General features: G+C 34.7%; 3 protein-coding genes across 4 annotated transcripts in view; 2 read left to right on the forward strand and 1 right to left on the reverse strand.

Annotated features, from left to right (window-relative positions):
* The first annotated feature begins 420 nt into the window (after nt 1–420).
* On the forward strand, nt 421–7,202 carry LOC117109912 (tRNA N(3)-methylcytidine methyltransferase METTL6-like). Of its 2 annotated transcripts, XM_033252382.1 has the most exons (7): nt 421–629; nt 1,670–1,927; nt 2,988–3,122; nt 3,703–3,873; nt 4,593–4,734; nt 6,313–6,470; nt 7,070–7,202. In XM_033252382.1, exons 2-6 carry the CDS (start codon nt 1,673–1,675, stop codon nt 6,462–6,464), a joined length of 855 nt encoding a protein of 284 aa, XP_033108273.1. In that variant the 5' UTR covers nt 421–629; nt 1,670–1,672; the 3' UTR covers nt 6,465–6,470; nt 7,070–7,202. The 2 variants fall into 2 exon arrangements, with proteins under 2 accessions (XP_033108273.1, XP_033108272.1); XM_033252381.1 differs by lacking the exon at nt 7,070–7,202 and having other exon boundaries at nt 6,313–6,477.
* Nucleotides 6,477–14,163, reverse strand: LOC117109911 (ribosome biogenesis protein WDR12-like). The gene is made up of 9 exons (XM_033252380.1): nt 13,996–14,163; nt 11,997–12,085; nt 10,949–11,162; nt 9,885–10,000; nt 9,241–9,441; nt 8,909–8,997; nt 8,499–8,639; nt 7,435–7,746; nt 6,477–7,261 (listed from the first exon to the last, which is right to left on the reverse strand). The coding sequence occupies exons 1-9, from the start codon at nt 14,055–14,057 to the stop codon at nt 7,193–7,195; spliced, it is 1,293 nt and encodes a 430-aa protein (XP_033108271.1). The 5' UTR covers nt 14,058–14,163; the 3' UTR covers nt 6,477–7,192.
* Nucleotides 14,164–16,044: 1,881 nt separating this feature from the next.
* Nucleotides 16,045–18,132, forward strand: part of LOC117109982 (von Willebrand factor A domain-containing protein 2-like) — a 10,308-nt gene continuing 8,220 nt past the window's right edge. Inside the window, exon 1 of the mRNA XM_033252506.1 lies at nt 16,045–16,266. Within this exon, the coding sequence (XP_033108397.1) occupies nt 16,209–16,266 (58 nt within the window). The 5' untranslated portion in view covers nt 16,045–16,208. The remainder of the gene's footprint in view (nt 16,267–18,132) is intronic.

Raw genomic sequence — 18,132 nt, forward strand, 5'->3', positions numbered from 1 at the left:
TTTAAAAAAAAAAAACCTTTTTACCATTTAACCCCTTTCAACCTTACTCTGGCGATGAAATATATCATAATAATTTTTCTAACTGACTGTTATCACCCAACAAAGGTCTACTTTGTAGAAGATCAGTCAATTGCATGCAAATATTTCTGGTTGAAAGATTAAAATTTATTTCTACTATGGATGTTCCTACAAACTCTAAAACATGCTTCAATCTCCCTTAGATAACATTCTTCGCACAAGTTTGGTCTGATCAATGAAACTTTCCTCCCCTATACCCGTTAAAAATCATGGATCCGCCACTTGCCATGATCCCAACTTTATTTTACGAAAAAGAACAGTACATGTAATGGGTGGTGATGTTGAGTTGGGTCAACAAGTTTGTTAACGATGCTATACTATAGAGGGCGTACAATGCTGCGAGAAAGTACAGTTAACTTACAGTACAGTACTGTTAGTGATTTTGTTTGTGTTTTTTAGTTGCACTACGATTGAAATTATCATTAATTTATTTTATGACAGGAGGAACGCAAATATGGAACAATTCTGTTATTAAATAATTTAAATATTATTGTACATGGTATCCATCTGAGCCGGGTGTGCTAGGCCTCTTAGGCCTAGCTTATTTTTAGGTAAGTAAGGGGGAGGTGTTACGGTACCGAGTACGACAGGGCCAGGTGTCTGATGTCTGGACAGGATGACTGAGCGGCCTAGTACTAGTAGTAGAGTGGTGCGATTGGCACAGGCATAGGTTTATAGGCCTAGGTCAGCAGTATTGCCAAGCTAGACGTGAATGAAGTGATGTATCATTAGTAATGTATGATCTACTAGTATCTCTAGCCTATGGTATGGCCTACTTTATGCACTTGTCAATTGTAGTCCCAGTCCCCCGGACCCGGCCCATATAGCGGGGCACTGGCTGGCCGGGACTGAGCCGGGACAGGGACCGGGACAAACACCTAATTGTGTCCCCGCAGTACCGGGACGTACTGTACCTAAAATTCACCTGTAGCCTGGATGTAACCAGCATCGAAAGGGCCGGGGACTTAGCCAGATAAGTATGTTAAAACGATGCCCCGCATTGTCAGGAGGTGGCCGGGAGTTTCACATGCATGTAACAGTTTCGTAAATTACATCATTGGCTAAGTCCCTGCTAGGCCCGGGTCCGGAGGGTGGGGGGCTGGGACTACAATTGACAAATGCATTACTGCAGTGCACAGGTGGGTTATGGCAGGAATCTATGACTATGTAGACCAGTTTTCTTAATCCAAATTCCCAATTCTATTCCACTTTTGTAAGATCAGAACCCACTTTTATTTATGACTCAACAATTTCAATTACTTTAGTTGAATGCCAGATTGTTGACTCCCACTGGGCCACTTCCCCGACTGTTGAACTACTGAGCCAAGATGTGGCAGTGATATCAATCGCATACTACTCCAGGTGACAGTGATAGCTCGTACTGTATACAATACTATATACTACTTTTTTTTTCACTGCTGTACTTAAGTATTTTTTTGCGTCAGAAACTTTTTTTTTTTTCAGTGGGGTGCCAACTGATAGAAGCAAACCTTTTCTGTGATGCACCCTTTTAAAAAGCCACTGGCATCATAGTCATATATTTTACATGTATACTACAATTATCTAAATCAATTTATTTCTGTCTCCCAAGGAAATGGCCCAGGAGACATGTCCTGGTATTCTACAAGAAAAAATGGAGGAGCATCCTCTGGAGCATCCTAGAATGTTAACTGATGAGGAGCAACAGAAATTGGAAAGTGATTCTGAACTTGTTTCAGATTTCAAAAGATGTAAGCTTGAGAAAGAAGCCCAGAAAAACTGGGACCTGTTTTATAAACGGAACTCTGTAAATTTTTTTAAAGACAGGCATTGGACTACTCGAGAATTTGAGGAGCTAAAAGAACACACAGTGAGTATCTACACTCTATAAAATATATATAGTATAGTGTTCGTTTTAAAAAAATATATTTCTATATTTATTGAGAGCTGAAACATGGAAATAACATTATGAATTAAAATGTTCACAATTGATATTGAAATATACAGTACTGTACTAAATGTTAATATCTCCCCTATGCTAATGTCTGGTAATTTACATGTAAAGTAGAGCAAAACAAGTTCTCGTAATCTCAAAAGCTCCGATGAGGGCAGTATAATAGAGGCAGTAGAAAAATAAAAAAGATCTATTAATCAGCTGAGTGTTTCTAGAGCTCCTCATGAGGGCAGTATAATAGAGGCAGTAGAACTAAAAAAGATCTACAATCAATCAACTGTTAATCATCTGAATGTTTCTAGAACTCCTCATGAGGGCAGTATAATAGAAGCAGTAGATCTAAAAAAGACCTACTAATCAATCAGCCTCATGAGGGCAGTATAATAGAGACAGTAGATCTAAAAAAGATCTATTAATTTATCAGCCAAGTGTTTCTAGAGCTCCTCATTGGAGATTAAAAAAAAGAGCGTATTTATCATTATTGTCTAAGTACTTTAAAACTAAAGATGTATGATTAGAATAATTGGTGATCATGGTGATAAGTTGATAGTGTGTACAGCTATCAATGTCATCATTGGCAACTGGTTAGCTGTGTCCACACTATCGAATGCATGTAACAAAGAAATGTGATATGCCCATATTTCTTAATTTCTTTTTTTTTCTGTAATATCCACAGATCCGACACTAAAAACTGAATTGCTTGGGATTCATAAATTGCATATAGAATTTCAAAGAAAAGGGAGAGAAAAGAGAAAGACAATTAAAAACAAATTTATACAGATAAAATACTCAAATTAAAATTAATTATATACATAAAATATACTCTAATATTAAAGAATAATGTTGATGGTAGAAGTTAAATAAATGAGTTATTCAAGGTACTGTACTGTAATCTGCTAATAAATCTGTATTTGATAGTGTAGACAGCGTTATGGTCAGTGGTGTCAAATGAATACATGTACTCTGCTATTTCTAGGGTAACATTGTGAAGAGATCTCTGCTTGAAGTCGGTTGTGGGGTTGGCAATGCGTTGTTTCCACTGCTGGAGGAAAATAAGAATCTGATGATATATGCTTGTGATTTTTCTCCAAGAGCTGTACAGTTTGTAAAGGTAAATACAAATAAGGCTGGCAAAATCGTCAATACGATGAGATAGGCAGCTGGCCAAGCAAAACACAAAGAGAATTGATATATATAGATGTTCACACTACAAAGTCCATAGTCCTAAGCTCAAATGTAGGATTTTTTAGGCTTTCATATGATTAAAAACAACTTCACTTTCCAAGCCTCATATTAAGACACATTAAGAGCTTCAAAAAGTTTTATCTTTAGTGAATTATTTTGCTGTTGGATGTGAAATGAAATTTAAAAAAAAGAAAATCAATCAATGGAGGTTACCAACAATATAGAGATTGGTCTACTGGGAGTTGTTTGCATCAACATTATTTATCATCAAAATACATGTTTATCATCCTCTCCATACAATACTTTAAAGATGTAACTTAATAATTCTATCATTTGGTGTATTTTTTTTTTTTTTTTTTTTTATTCACAATAATTCAATGTGGTTACAGAGGGTGAAATAACATAAGGTGAAGCTATCATCTTTAGCATCATTTTCAACACTGTCATTGTACTGTTATACCATCATAATTGCTTTAACATTATTTTTTACTTGTGTTTTTTGTTAGGATAACCCTCTATATAATGAATCCAGAGTGAAAGTTTTCCAGTGTGATCTCACAAAAGATAAGTTAAAGGACAACATTCCTGAGGGAACCATTGATATGACAAGTATGCTATTTGTCCTTTCGGCTATTCACCCCGACAAGATGCCAGATGTCTTAAAGAATATATTCAAGGTTAGACGATGCATTTTAGGCGAAACTGCTTTTTATACCTTAAAAGGAGGTTGACAAAAAATGAAAATAATGGTTTTGCTAGACAGAGGAGAAAATAAAAATATTTCTTATTGTGGAATGTAAACAGTGTATTAATGCCTGGGATGGTTAAATGCTTTAAATTTATGTAATTATGAAGAGATATAATATCTTATTTTTGGAGATTTCAAGGTATGTGAGGCCCCCAAATGATCCGCTGTGCTGGAAGAGCTACCCTCCTTAAACATGGTTTTAAATAAAAATTTAAAAAAAATAAAAAAACAGCATTGACTATTTAAAGTAGATCAATTGCTTCATATCAGGCAAACATTTATACTATTTGGTTGTGAGGAGAAAGAGTTTCTGAACTAAAAATGTACAGCATGATTTTTGAACCCTTGGCCATATGCAGTACAGTAGTTGAAAAGCGGATCACATACGGAAAACCTGCTAAACTCAAGACTGATGCTGCGCATCTTAAACTGACCACCTTTCCTTTTCAGACCCTAATTGTACCCCTCCTGTTATACTCCTAAACTACCCACCAAAACCAGTGTCCCAACCATTCCACCTCGAACCTCATCATACGTTAACTCTAGTATGATATAGGTTCAGCCGCTTAACTGCAGTGTTTTGATACATATATACCATTACCAATATTAATTATTGATTGGGTTATTGATTTATTGATTGTCTTTCAGGTGCTAAAACCTGGTGGTGTCCTACTCTTCCGTGATTATGGGCTTTATGATCATGCAATGTTAAGGTTCTCCAAAGGGCATAAGATCAGTGAGAATTTCTATGTAAGACAAGATGGTACTCGTGCCTACTACTTTACAACAGGTATGAAACATTAAAGATGTATAATTGTCCCATGCTAAATACCAAAAAAATCATAAAAATATTTTTTGAAATTAACTTGGCCATTTTGAAGTTATCAAATTGAACATAGAGTTTAGTTTATTTAAAAAAATGTCTACCCATCAGTTTACAGCGAAAAATGATAGAAAAACTTCTAGTCACTGGAAGTGTTTTATTATTTTTATTATAATGTTTTTTTTGTTTAAAAATCAGGGTACACATTTTTTAAATTCAATAATTTTTATGCACAAGTTAATAATTTGTATGCTATTATTATTTTTTATGATCTCATCATAATCATCTTTAAAAGCAATTCTTGAATTATAGTACTGTACTTATACTCAGTTTAGTATCCTTGGTCTAAGTGAATAGAATGTTAAGCTGTTGGACCTGTATACATAATGGCTCTGTGAACAAAAAATGAAATCAGTACACTATTATTGTCTTCTCTTATACACATCTTAATATCTTACACAGTGCCGGCGGAACGTTTTTCAAAGTTGGGGGCTCACTAGTAAGATGAATGGGAATATGAATCAGGGGGATCTGCGTTCAAATTTAGGGGGTGGGGGTAAAAATGATTCCCAAAATTTTGATTCCTGACTTCTGAGGTGTCTTTTAATGACTTATGTTCTTCAAAATTCAAGGTTTCCCCTTTTAAAGAGCGATTCCATGAATCAATGAACCCCAAAGGGAAAGGCGGGTTCGGGTTCTCCCTGTGAAAATGTTAATTCAAAATTCAAGGTATTCCCCCTTGAAAATGGTCAGATAATTTTTTCTCATTCCTATTACAGTAAATAGGTCTATTATGCGTGTACCGGTATACATACTTGTATACTCTCTCTTCCTTCTTCCCTCTTTCTTTTCTTGCATTTCTTTCCGATCATACAAAAATCTCCATATTTCTGCCAAAAAGTGGGGGCCCTGGGAATATTAGATTGCTGCTTATACATTAATGTGTTTTTGCTACTGGCAATCCTTGGCCTATATAAAGTACAGTATAATCAAATCTGTGTGTCTATGTTCTACTTCAAAACTAGTTAGAGGGCTCAGGGCCTTTTGTTCACATTAAACTAGAAGCTTAAAATTACATTGAATTGTTTAAGCTATTCAGAGAATAATGGGGAAAGCCAATTTTAATTCTCAAAATGTACAATGAACATGAATTAATTACAAAAAGTAGATGTTTTCATGTTGATGTAGTCAAGAAGGCTAAAAACAATTCCAAATTTGTGTGTCTAAGTTCTGCTTCAAAACTAGTTAGAGGGCTCGGGGCCTTTTGTTCACATTAAACTAGCAACTTCAAATTACATTGAATTGTTTAAGTGATTCAAATAATATGGAGAAAGCCAATTTTAATTCTCAAAATGTTCAATGAACATGAATGAATTACAAAAAGTAAATGTTTTTCAGGTTGATGTAGTTAGGAAGACTAAAAACAATTGCAAATTTCACAAAAATGTTTTATTCAATAGATCAATAATTATACTAAATCTGAAATAGTTAACAAAGAGTGCCAGTTCTAATATAAACTGATTGTTTTCTCCCAACATTCTTTAGATTTTGTGAAGCGGTTATGTCAAGGAAACGGCTTCATTATTGACAAGAATGAGTATGTGCTTAGAGAAACTGTTAACAAGAAAGAAGGTTTATGTGTACCACGCGTGTTTGTGCAATCCAAGTTTATCAAACCAAACACATCTATATCTTGATATCTGGTAAAGTACAGTACAGTATTTTACATTTATTGATTACATACGCAAACTCACATCGAAAAAGATAATACTGTAGAGTTTAAAAGACTTTTAGGTTCACTCAAAAACATATATTTTGTTGTACCTGTATTGGTAATTTAATTAAAAACCAACTACATAGTTTATTAATTAGTAGTCCTAGACAACATTTAAAATGCATGACTAGAATGGACAGAAAGCCATAAACAGTAAAAGTACAGAGTGAATACAAAAAAAATGACTAAAATGAAATAAATATGTTGAATTTTATACCGAGGCTATGCACTTTAAATTTATTAATATGGTTATTGGAACAAATGCCTATGGCATACACATCTCCAAGGGGAGTATCCTATAAGGCCCTGTTTCCAAATGGCCTTGGGCAACACAATTTTTCTTCTGCCTTCTGTACCTTTAGTAATTAGCTCATTAGAATTTAAGCCTCCCATTCATATTGCTGAATTTGGCTAAATATTTTTAGCTAATGAGTTTAAACATTCATTGTTTCTGTGCTAATTAAACTCAATTTTGCTAATCATTTTTAAACTGAATTAACCCAATTGCTAAACTTTTTTTTTTTCCAGCTACAACCATGAAGGGCAGGTTATTAGGCATTGTCTTAGCACCAATCAGAATGCATGGAATATTGCTACTCTGTTACTCTGTGTGTGTATTTCAAGGGATGGATATGCAGCTAAGATTTCCTTTCACCTAGAGATGATCTCAGAAGAGTGAAATATATGTAGACAATTATCAGCACCCCCAAAGAGCAGCAACTGAAAAGACAAAAACGAAATTCAATGTAAGAAATGTCTTTCCTTTTGATGCAAAGCTGAAAAATGTTTGGGAATGGGGTTTTTTTTTTTGTTTTTTTTTGGCTAGACATAACCAATTATTGTGGGTTGTCAAAAGAAATTAGCTTTTATGCAAAGTAGTGAAATAATCCTACCTCTGGTATGTTCCAGTTGACGGCAAGAACTTTATCCCCTAATCCAGACATATTGTACAATGGGGCTTTTGAACTACGAATGTCCCAAAGCTTGAAGGTTTGATCATACGAGCCAGAAATCAACTGGTTTGAATTCACTCGGGACCAGTCCACAGCTGTCACCCAACCATTGTGATGAGAGAGTGACGATTTGACAACTGCTCCCTCGCTACTGCGTGGGTCCCATATTCTGATGTGGCGGTCTGCATTGCCAGAAGCTATCATACCATTGCACTCAGACAGCGCAATTGAGAGGAAAACCTTTGTCCCTGTCTGAAAGTAATTTAAATATGCATCCAAGATTAACCCTGAAAAAGGATTTGTTGAGACTGCTACCAATGGTTTGGCGTTACATCAGAAATGCGCATACACAAGAGGACATCCATTGTGCAATTTTCGTGTATAAATTTGTTATTAGAGAGGTTTTGCAGGATAACAGATAGGTGTTCGCATACGTTTAACTATCTGTTCGCATACGTTTAACTATCTGTAACGGTTTGTAGCCATGCTGTGCCTTTCACAATGACAGCGAAATTTAACCATCGGGCTTTAGGCCTACGCTAGGCCTGTTCAGTTTTTTTCTCTCATCATGCTTCTCAAAATCAGATTTTGGCATATATATAGATTTTTCCCTTGTTTGGTTTTGGTTATTTCGTGACCCAAAAATGCCTGGCTACTATAAGCTAGGCCTACAGGAAAATCCCGACACCACCAAGCACCAACATTTTTTAACACCCCAAAATGAAACTTGCTCTCTTGCAAAGCCACAAAGAACGTATCAAAGATACATTTATTTTACTTTACTTGCTGTAAAATGTGAAAAAAATTGAAGATTGTACTAGAAATCCAAAATTTTTCTACGTGTAGTGAACAAGAAATGTGTGTCATAAATGATGATGTATAAGTCACACTAACCGTATGCGTTCGCATGCGAAACCTCCCTAATACCCCTCTACGGATGGTAAATCATCTTTGAAAGAATTTAGCTGTTTTAAGCTAATGATGTTTCAGGTTTGTAATCTTACCAATGTTGACTTTTGGACACCGGTTTCAACATCCCAGAATTGTATGGTGTGATCCCAGGATGCACTGCAAACCTCATTGTCATTGTACCAGAGTACTGATGACACAGCTTCTCTGTGGCCATCTAACGTCATTAGAGGGGTCTAAAATAAATTTAGATTCAGTTATTGATTTTGTAAAACTTTATTTTTTTCCACGGTTCAAACCAATAGGTATATTTCAGTAGATTATCATGTTCAGATTTTTTGTACACTAAATATTAGGTTTAATAATTAATACTGTAATTATGTACAGCTTTAAAGCACAAAACATGTCATCATCAGACAGATAAACATTTGCAGTACTGTACAGTATGTGATCATTTTTTGAACATTTCAAAATTAAAAGGATCCAAAATTGTAATTATGCTCACCCTTGTCAAAGGAAGATTTTTGTCTGCTTTGATTTTCTTCCTATGTTGGTCTTCTGTTCTTTCCGACACATCTTCAGTTGTCCCTGGAACTAAATGAAGAATACAGTATTTGTTAATTTAGTGTTAAAAGTTTTTTGTATGCATGCATGTTCGATAAATGTAATTTTTTAAAACAGATTCACTTAGAAATTTGTTTTTTTTATCATAAATAAAATGTCATGATTTCCATTCAGATATGTTAATTATTATTGGTATTTCAATAATGTTTTATAAAACATATAAAATAATGATTATAATAATCAATAACTTTAATCCACATTTAATTTTCATACCTGCTGACCAGATTTTAAGCATGCTATCAAAAGACCCACTGCATATTTTAGTCCCGCTTTTATTGACGGCGACAGAATCCACGCTCCTTGCGTGTCCCCGACAGCTGTGTAATGCCTGGCATGTTTTTTTTTCCTCGTTGACTTCCCAGATGATTAGACTCTGGTCATGAGATCCAGACACTAGTAAACTTGTAGGGCCGTCTGAAATTAGCATGTTGCACGTTAATAATTATTTGGTATTTATAAAATGATAAAATTACAGAGCTAAAAATTGTTAACTGAAATCTGGATAAACAATGAATAAATATCTAGCCCTATATTAAAGGGTTTTTTTGCTCATTGCCTACAGTATGTTGAGCTGAAAACTTGTAAAGTATATTCTTTTACCTACCGGATCCAGAAATTCCAAATAGAGGGGCCCAGGGAGGTACTTTCACAGATGTTCTAGACCACATCAGCCCCACCATGGTTGGGGCTGAGATATGAAAATTTATAATTATGACACCTAGATGGCTGAAAATGGCACTCTCAGACTTAAATGTTGTTTTTTTTTAAAAATAATTTTGAAAAATTTAGGGGGCCTGGGCCCTCCAGCACTGATTACCCATTATTTTCTTAATTATCTATATTTATATTCACCTCACCTTTCTTTATCCATGATACACATTTTACAGGATCTGAATGATAACTCAAAGTCATTAGATTATCTCCTTTAACATTCCACAGACGTACAGAGTTGTCATAGCACCCAGTAACAATCCTGTATGCAAGTATACTGTATATTAGATTTTGAATATATCAAGTCAAAAAAGGTAATTGTGAAAGAAAATTGCATTTGAATTCAATATACTAGATTTGCAATTCAATCACATTCAATAATGTTGAATGTTTCTGAATTAATCCACCCAGGAAAAAAAATAATACTAATTTGAATTTATATAGCACTTACCAAGTCTCAAATCACTTCCCATTTTATTAACTTGGACATTATAACAGTCATCATATTCATTTAGTAAAATTGAATAGACGAGATTAGCTGGTCCCAGTGTACCAGGCAACTCAGACATGAGGGGAGAAGAAGCAAGTTAGTGTAGAAGCTATTCCACACCTCAAGTGCTTTGAGACCTTTTCGGTATAAAGTACTATATAAATCTAATTACATTAAATTAAAAGAACAATTAAAAAAATAACACTTTGCGCTATCTATTTTGAATCCTACTGCAAGGGCAGTTATTCCTTTCCCCTAGTCACTGCAAGGGTCCCAAATTTGAAGAAATCTCTACCAGGAGATCTGGTTAAATGAGTTTGCTTAACACATTTAATTTTATTTTGCTGAACATGGTGATATGCATCGGCACTGACTTCTGTGAGATAACTGATAATAAAGTAGTAAAAGCATGCAAATATTATGAATTTGCGGGGGATGGGTTACTTTTCGGGATATTCTTGCTTGCGGGAGGCCATTGTGATTTTCGGGACACGTGGGATCCCCGTCACTGGATTGGATACACAAACAGCCACTCACAATTCCACTCTCTTCAGAGTATTACATAGTGTGCAGCTAACTGTACCATATTTCATTTGAAATCATTCACATCTTACTGACTTTCGTGCCTGGCTGGAAAAAGACAAGCATGGGACATGAACCCTGACCTCAAGGGTAAGAGTCAAAACTGCTCCCACATTTCAAAAAATCTATTTTCCCAACCTGTCATTACATCCTTGCACACAGCTAATCCAGTCATCATGTAGGAGACTGCCCTCTGGAGTGGGCGCTGGATGTTTCTGAAAGTATTCAATCTCCACCACAGTCTCGGAAGAAATTCCTTTCTCTTCCATGTGGTTGCTAACAGAAACACGGAGAAGCTCCCCATCAATAAGGAAGTCAAAGTCAAGTTGTTCAACATCTTCCTCTGCTTTTTCTAAAAGTGAACAACTTTCTATTTTTAAATCAAAGCACATTTATTTTTTTATGGGGAGGGGGTAGTATACTGTATTCTCATGTTTTTTAAAGTTTAAAAACTTTTTATTGGGACAAATTTCTGTACTGCTACAGTATAGACAATGAATATAACAATATTGTAATAATATTCTGTAATTAATAACAATATACACTGTAATACAGTATTTATACTAATGCCCTGTACACACTATCAAATTTTATTGGACAGAAGCATGTGACATGCCTAAATATGGTCATGATGACATCACATGACTATATATCAGCATACAATACAGTTATTTTTGTCAAATAAAATTTAATAGCCTGTACAGTGGATTAATGTAGGCTATCCTGAAAAGAAAACGTCCACTGCCAAAAAATAGTGAGAATGTTCAATGAATCATGCACGCTAGAAAAAAAAAATATGGATACGAGTTGAGTTCACTTCAAATTATTCTTTTGTTAATTGTATTGCCTACCAAGAGTATACCTACAGTATATACCAGGTTCATTGCTTTGGAGTACCGCACTTGGCTAAAGTCCTATTAGTGCAATTGGACACCTCATTATATTACTGCTTCTGTACAATGTGAACACTCTTATTTACTGTAGTGATTCATATTGAAGTCAGCACTGACTGACACCTGTTGCATGTGTACTTGGCCTTATGACTTGAGATTTGTTTAGCAACCAAATACTAATTGCAGGTCATTGGTTCGCGACTCAGTGTGGACCGCAATCATTACCACAACACACCAACTTTATTTAAAGATGTCACTCATCATTTGTTACAATTTATTGTGCTACATTTTACCTTCATTCAGTAACTTGTTTATGAGGGCACTCAATTCACTTGCTCCAACATTCGCAGGCACAGAAAAGGGAAACTCTGGTACAGCATACCTGAAGAATGAGAAACAGAAGCTGTTATAAATATTAGTACTGTACCATTACTCACAACAAATTTGACAAAATAAGAAAAACTGTCTTAAAATATGGTGCACACTTCAGTTCCTGCAAGTGATTACTAACACTACCGGATAACAAACATTGTGTTAACCAAACTAAAAACTTTTTTTATAGTAAAGCATTAAGTTGTTTGACGTGGTAGGATGTAAATTGTAATGATGCCACTAAGAAGTCATCTGCGCATGCAAGAATTTTTAGCTCTTCTCATTGCATGAATTTTACCACACATTTATGACCAAATCCATGTTGTGCAGAGAATGCACGGCGAATCTGTACTAGCATCATGTCGTCTCGCAAACCAAAAGCTCCCTAACATTGTAAAGCCTCATCTTACTATTTCCACTGATAGCAGTTGGTAGATATGGTTTACACAAAACAAATTACTGCATGACATTACAGTCTACATGGCCAATGAAAGATAAACACCAGTACCTGATCAATCTTAAAATCTGATGTTGATTGGCATTATCAAGTTGCACTTAAATCAACAAATTGTGACAGACAGCTTGTCAGAGTGTCAATCAATACACGGTATTCAGTGCATTTACATTGAACTAAAGCTGATTTGAAGAATCACTGTACATTTTAATTGGCAATTGGCACGTAAACATTTAATTTCTAGAGTTCATTACTACTACAGTATCATCAATGAACTTAAATGCTATAACCTAGTTTTAAAAATTAAGATTTGCTTTGAAGTTAACTTTAAACAAATACAACAAATAAATCTATCCCACCACCTATACAACTTTATACCAAAATAAAAAATAAATAAATAAATAAAAATAAATATGTGTTTGATCATTGCTTGTCTGGGAAACTTAGCCGATATCAACTGAATCAAATTTACGATTTGGTATCCCTCATTACACCATACTGTAGTTTTTTATTGCGCGAATGATACCTCAAGAACCAGCTCAAATTTGTGCAGAAAATTAGTATGAAAATAGGTGTCCAGAATCCTAATTACAGTAGGCCTACTGCATACATTGCACAATACTTGTTTTATTCCTTGTTTAGCAAACCCACCGCCTGTCAATAACAATGATTTCAAATAAAAATACACTTTTATTTTTGGCTAATTAGCGCACACGCCTCCACAAAAAGATCACAATTTCAGGGAAAAAAAGTTTTCTTTATTTTTATTATGCCCGCCGCTTCCTTGAAATCTTTAAAAAAAATAATATATGTACAGTAGGCCTAAGTTAGTGAAACAAGGTATAAAAAAAGTCTGACCTATAGTAAGATCAGGTCAAGTCCTAATTTTTGGCAAAATCTGCGTAGAAATTAGCCCTTATTTTCTGTAATGTGTGGATGGATTTCTCAGCCAAGGCTATATTCCCGCGCAGACCTTACTTTACAGTCTAGTCATCATGTAGCCAAAAAAAAAAAAATGCACAATTAGCAATTTGTCCTCATGTTTTTATTATTTTACTGTAGCTACAGTAGGGCCAGGCTAGCTTACTTCCTCAGAATCCCAAAATGCGTAATTGGACATCCCCGAATATTCAGCACTTTTTTTCCAGATTATGTGCAACATGCGTCTATTTTTTTTTTCTCAATTCTAAAAAAAAAAGCTAGTTTGAAAGTTATTAGGTGCATACAATATACCTAAGTAAGGTGGATAGCCTATGTAAAATAGCTCTACCCCTATTCATGTGAAAGGCTTTATGTTGGGAACGTAAGAAAAGTCTAGGCTAGCTAGGCCTAAAAATGTAGAGAATTGAGAGGTCGGGCTGGGCAATGCCCTATACCTATTTCGTTATAATACATACAGGCGATAGTGGATGGAGGCCTACGTTAATATATCAAAATAAGCTAATCACACTATGGTTTAAACCTACTGCTGCTGTTTCGTCACAAAACGAGCCTGCAAATGTGACCCTGAACTAGTAGGATCTTCCATAACGATTAATTTGTCTTGTTAGAATTAACTTTCATCAGCGTTTCACGTCTAGAGCGACGACGATAAGCAAACAAAACACACATGTGTTCACCGCTACCATGTCAAAGGTTATGGCAACATTTTACAGCAAAACTAATGATGGCGCTATATATATTTGCGCTTATACAATGTAAAATACTATTAAACAATCATTTAAGGAGCATTTTATAAGATCTAAGTTATTAACTTCCAATAATGTACACATTTTCGCTAGTTTACGTATATTTTAATACAAAAATTCTTACATAAAATCCATTTCTACTGCTTAATTTAAGTGTCAATGCAAAGATAAGATACAAATCGTTAAAGTAAGAAAGATCTCGAGAGCCAAGACCCAAAGTGCCGTTTGTCAAGAAATTGTCATGTCAGGGGTGTAATAAGGGGTCAAAATATGCGGAACAGCACTATATAGTGTCAAGAAAACTCGGTTGATTTAGACAGAGGATGTGATGTTAAAAAAAATAAGGAAATTTTTATTTTTGCCGTATTTATTCCTAAAACATTTGGAAGCAAAATTGTCTTTGCTCATTTACTGTTATTGATCGAATGTTAATATTCACAATTAATACGTCTGCTGACAATAAAACAAGGGCTAGAGTAATATAGACACAGTGCTCAATTAAAGGAACATGTAAAGATCGTATCATTTATTCGTTCATTCAATACTTTATTCAGTATTTCGGAACAAATTTCCTATATGATAGGTCCGCACCTAGGCTATATTCGGGTGGATTAGGCCAATTGATTTAATAGATATGACTGGCAACAAATAGTTAATACTATTTTCTTTTTGTACTTTATTATACTATAGCACTATAATATATTGCAAATTTATTGAAATTACATTACATTATGTAGAATTATTGAAATCGCACATATATGCATAAAGATTTATTAATGACACGACGCATTAAGATTATTGAAAATATACGTATTTATTGCAATCACAATCGCCACGATATTTCGGTCATAGACAATAAAGTCATATAAGATTACAAACGACATGTATGCCGTAAGTTTATAGGCCTACATGTAAATGATTTCACGGAGCAGGAATATTATTCATTATTCGGATTTCGTATTAATTCAATTACATCATTCTATGTGACACCGTGCTTATTCGAACAAGTGTGTTTTCAAATCTAGTATATAAACTTTACAGCAGCCATTCAAAATATAATCACTGCTTCAGACCTGCAGTTGGCGCATCTTCGTATATAGATAATTTGCGTCATTTCTGAAAGATCTTAAATAAAATGTAGTAGTCATAGTCATTGCAGAGCTGCAATTCATCAGATAACAAGTTCAAATTTGTATGATTGAGACGGTGTAGTGTGAACTTCGATACTCATACTTTCTCAAAAGGCCAATTTAGATGTGGAGCAGTTTTGGTGATTCATTTTGCAATCCGTTATACTTTCAGACCGTATTTTCAACAAAGCCTAATATATTGTACTTCAAAGCGACGGAGGTAACTCTTGGAAACATGACGCCGGTTTTTTTTTTTTTTTTTTTTTTTTTTAGGGGTGGGTGGATGGGGGGTTAATTAGAACCTTCATATTTCTTATTTTGATGTACATCCCCACATTCATCCTATGAGCTATCCCCTTGCTATATCGTGGTGTAATGCGGTGAAAAGTCATCAGAATGCGCCTGGTGGCATTACAGAAATCAATGACCACATCGGATTGCACTATCATGGGGATGCAATAGCATAGTACAAGAAAATGCGGCCACTCACTGAATAATGCTCAGTAATGCAATCATAATATATTAAAATTTTCTGCGTAGGCTAAAAATGGGAACAGGTAAATACGGGCACCGTTGTTAGCGGACCCAGGTGGTGATGCTAACATGTGGTCAGATACCATGTTGGTTTGTTTTGCCCTTAGGGTGAAGCTGGTCGATACTACTGACACATGCCAATAGCATAAAACAAGGACGAGGACCCCAGATCCCAGTTCCATTATCATCAACAGCAGATCAAGCAGCACTTGACTACTGAATTAGATTATCAAAATTATTTATTTAACAACATATTAACAGTTCATAGTATTTTCGTATTCTTAAATAGCAATTTATCTTAATTAGTAGAGACCGTATTCATCCAACATGCTATTATTAAAAATCGTGTGTGCATTTGTCTTTACGATGAAGATGACTGGAGCAGGTAAGATTAATGTTAATTGCTTGTTCCGCTTGTTCCAATTAGGCCCTAAGATTACGTCGTGCGCGCTAATGTGCGCTCAAATGTTAGAATGATATCATTCGCTGTTAAAAACAAAAAGGTATAGGCCTACTAAATTTAGTTAATATCATGAAATATCTAAAAGATATTTTCTTTTTTGGAATGGCGTTGAATACTTATAATCTTTGACTCCTTAATGAAACCAATCAACAGAAAATTATTATACGAATACTATCACCCAGTCGATCGACTCAACATATTTTAACATTATCTTAATAGCATTTTTAATACATTATGCTACTATCAAAATTGATTGTAATTCTATTACTAGTATTGATAGAATTAAGCATATTAAAATATAGAAATTGTTTACTATGCTTGATTGACAGAATTAAGCATACTAAACAATGTCTATAGTTTATGTGTTTTTAAACACAACTTAACCTAGCTTGTTGAAAACTGAAATTGAGAGTATATGCTGGCAAAATGTAAATTTATTGTGAAAAAATGTCGCCGGGACTAAAAATACTGAATTATTCCGTCAGTCGTAATGGATATTAGAAAATTTAGTTGTACAATTTCAAATTCCTCATGTCGTATATAAGAACATTGATTTAGTAGGCTTTAGTAGAAATGCTTCTGTATTTCTCTATGCTTTTATAGTATGGAAATTTCTTCAAATACATTTTCATGGCCAAATTTCAATTGGCATAACCTATTAGGCCTATGCAGTAGCTTGGTAATGCATTGATGAATATTAATGACTATATTAGAGTAAAATTTGTAATTTTATTTTAGATCATTAGAGGTCTATTGTTTTTTTTAAAACAACATTTCGTAAATAATTAAATCATGTGTATAAGGCTTGATCTTAGAAGTATTCAGGGAGGAAATTGTTGTAACAGACATCTAATTATTATTATTTGTAAAATATCAATAGGATTATAGTTTTCTTCTTGATCATGTATTGTTTGATCTTACGTTTGAATTTACAATGTTAAAGAATTGTTATAGGGCCTAGTGATTCTCTTGTATGTGATAAATACATTATTATATAAATTATCAAATTTCGTACTGCAACAACAATATTCCATGTTTTAATGTTGATGTTTTGCCTCCTGTGTTGTAGCATCAAACCCAGTCCCAAAAGAAATTATGAAAGAAGACAAAAATCTGATGATACGCGAAATCGAAAGCAGTTTATCATATTATAGCTCTGATAATTTCGAATTAGAAAGTCACACGCCACTTCCACTTTCTTCAGTAGTATGGGCACGCCGCGGGCTATTAATTGGATTGAATAGGGATAAAAGTGTATGCCGAAAAGAAAGTATTTCAATCAAATAAAATTGATGGGTTTTGGCTTAAACGTGCCAGCATATTCTGATACAGTCCTTAAACGTCAAAATGTGCGGTTTTATGAATTGTGCCCTCTATAGCGGATTTTCACCATTGTTGGATACAGTGTCGAAAAAAAATAAACTCGCATCTGTCACCTATAATAACAACCTTTAAAAAGATACAAGAAACAATATAAATCGTTAGATGTGTATAAGAGACAGGCTCATTATCAACTACATCTGAACATAGTTCTGGTTCTGGTGGGTAAAGCCGATCTCCTAAGGACTCAAAAAGTGTAGGAGTATAACAGGAGGGGTAGGAATGGGGTCGACTGACAGGAAAGGTCCAACACCGCAGTTTAAGACGCGCAGTGTCAGTCATGAGCGGGCTTGCCGTACTGCCTCAGACCGCGTAGGACCTGGTAGGAAACTCACGATCACACGAGCATCGGCTTTGCGAGGAAAACCACATTTTTGGTAGTAAAATCCCGGAGCGTTTAGAGGTAGA

Source organism: Anneissia japonica, unplaced genomic scaffold (assembly GCF_011630105.1).
Source record: "Anneissia japonica isolate Jap-2015-1 unplaced genomic scaffold, ASM1163010v1 scaffold585_len4108843_cov191, whole genome shotgun sequence".
Classification (NCBI taxonomy): domain Eukaryota; kingdom Metazoa; phylum Echinodermata; class Crinoidea; order Comatulida; family Comatulidae; genus Anneissia; species Anneissia japonica.

Bases quoted from the DNA above. Each gene is read 5' to 3' on its own strand.
- LOC117109911 (XM_033252380.1), bottom strand. From the start codon at position 14,057: ATGGAAGATCCTACTAGTTCAGGGTCACATTTGCAGGCTCGTTTTGTG. The intron at 8,640-8,908 runs GTGAGCATAATT...AATTTATTTTAG, and splicing joins AAAATCTTCCTTTGACAAGG to ACCCCTCTAATGACGTTAGA. The intron at 7,747-8,498 runs GTAAGATTACAA...AATTACTTTCAG, and splicing joins GTGTCCAAAAGTCAACATTG to ACAGGGACAAAGGTTTTCCT.
- LOC117109912 (XM_033252382.1), top strand. From the start codon at position 1,673: ATGGCCCAGGAGACATGTCCTGGTATTCTACAAGAAAAAATGGAGGAG. The intron at 1,928-2,987 runs GTGAGTATCTAC...TGCTATTTCTAG, and splicing joins AGGAGCTAAAAGAACACACA to GGTAACATTGTGAAGAGATC. The intron at 3,874-4,592 runs GTTAGACGATGC...ATTGTCTTTCAG, and splicing joins TCTTAAAGAATATATTCAAG to GTGCTAAAACCTGGTGGTGT.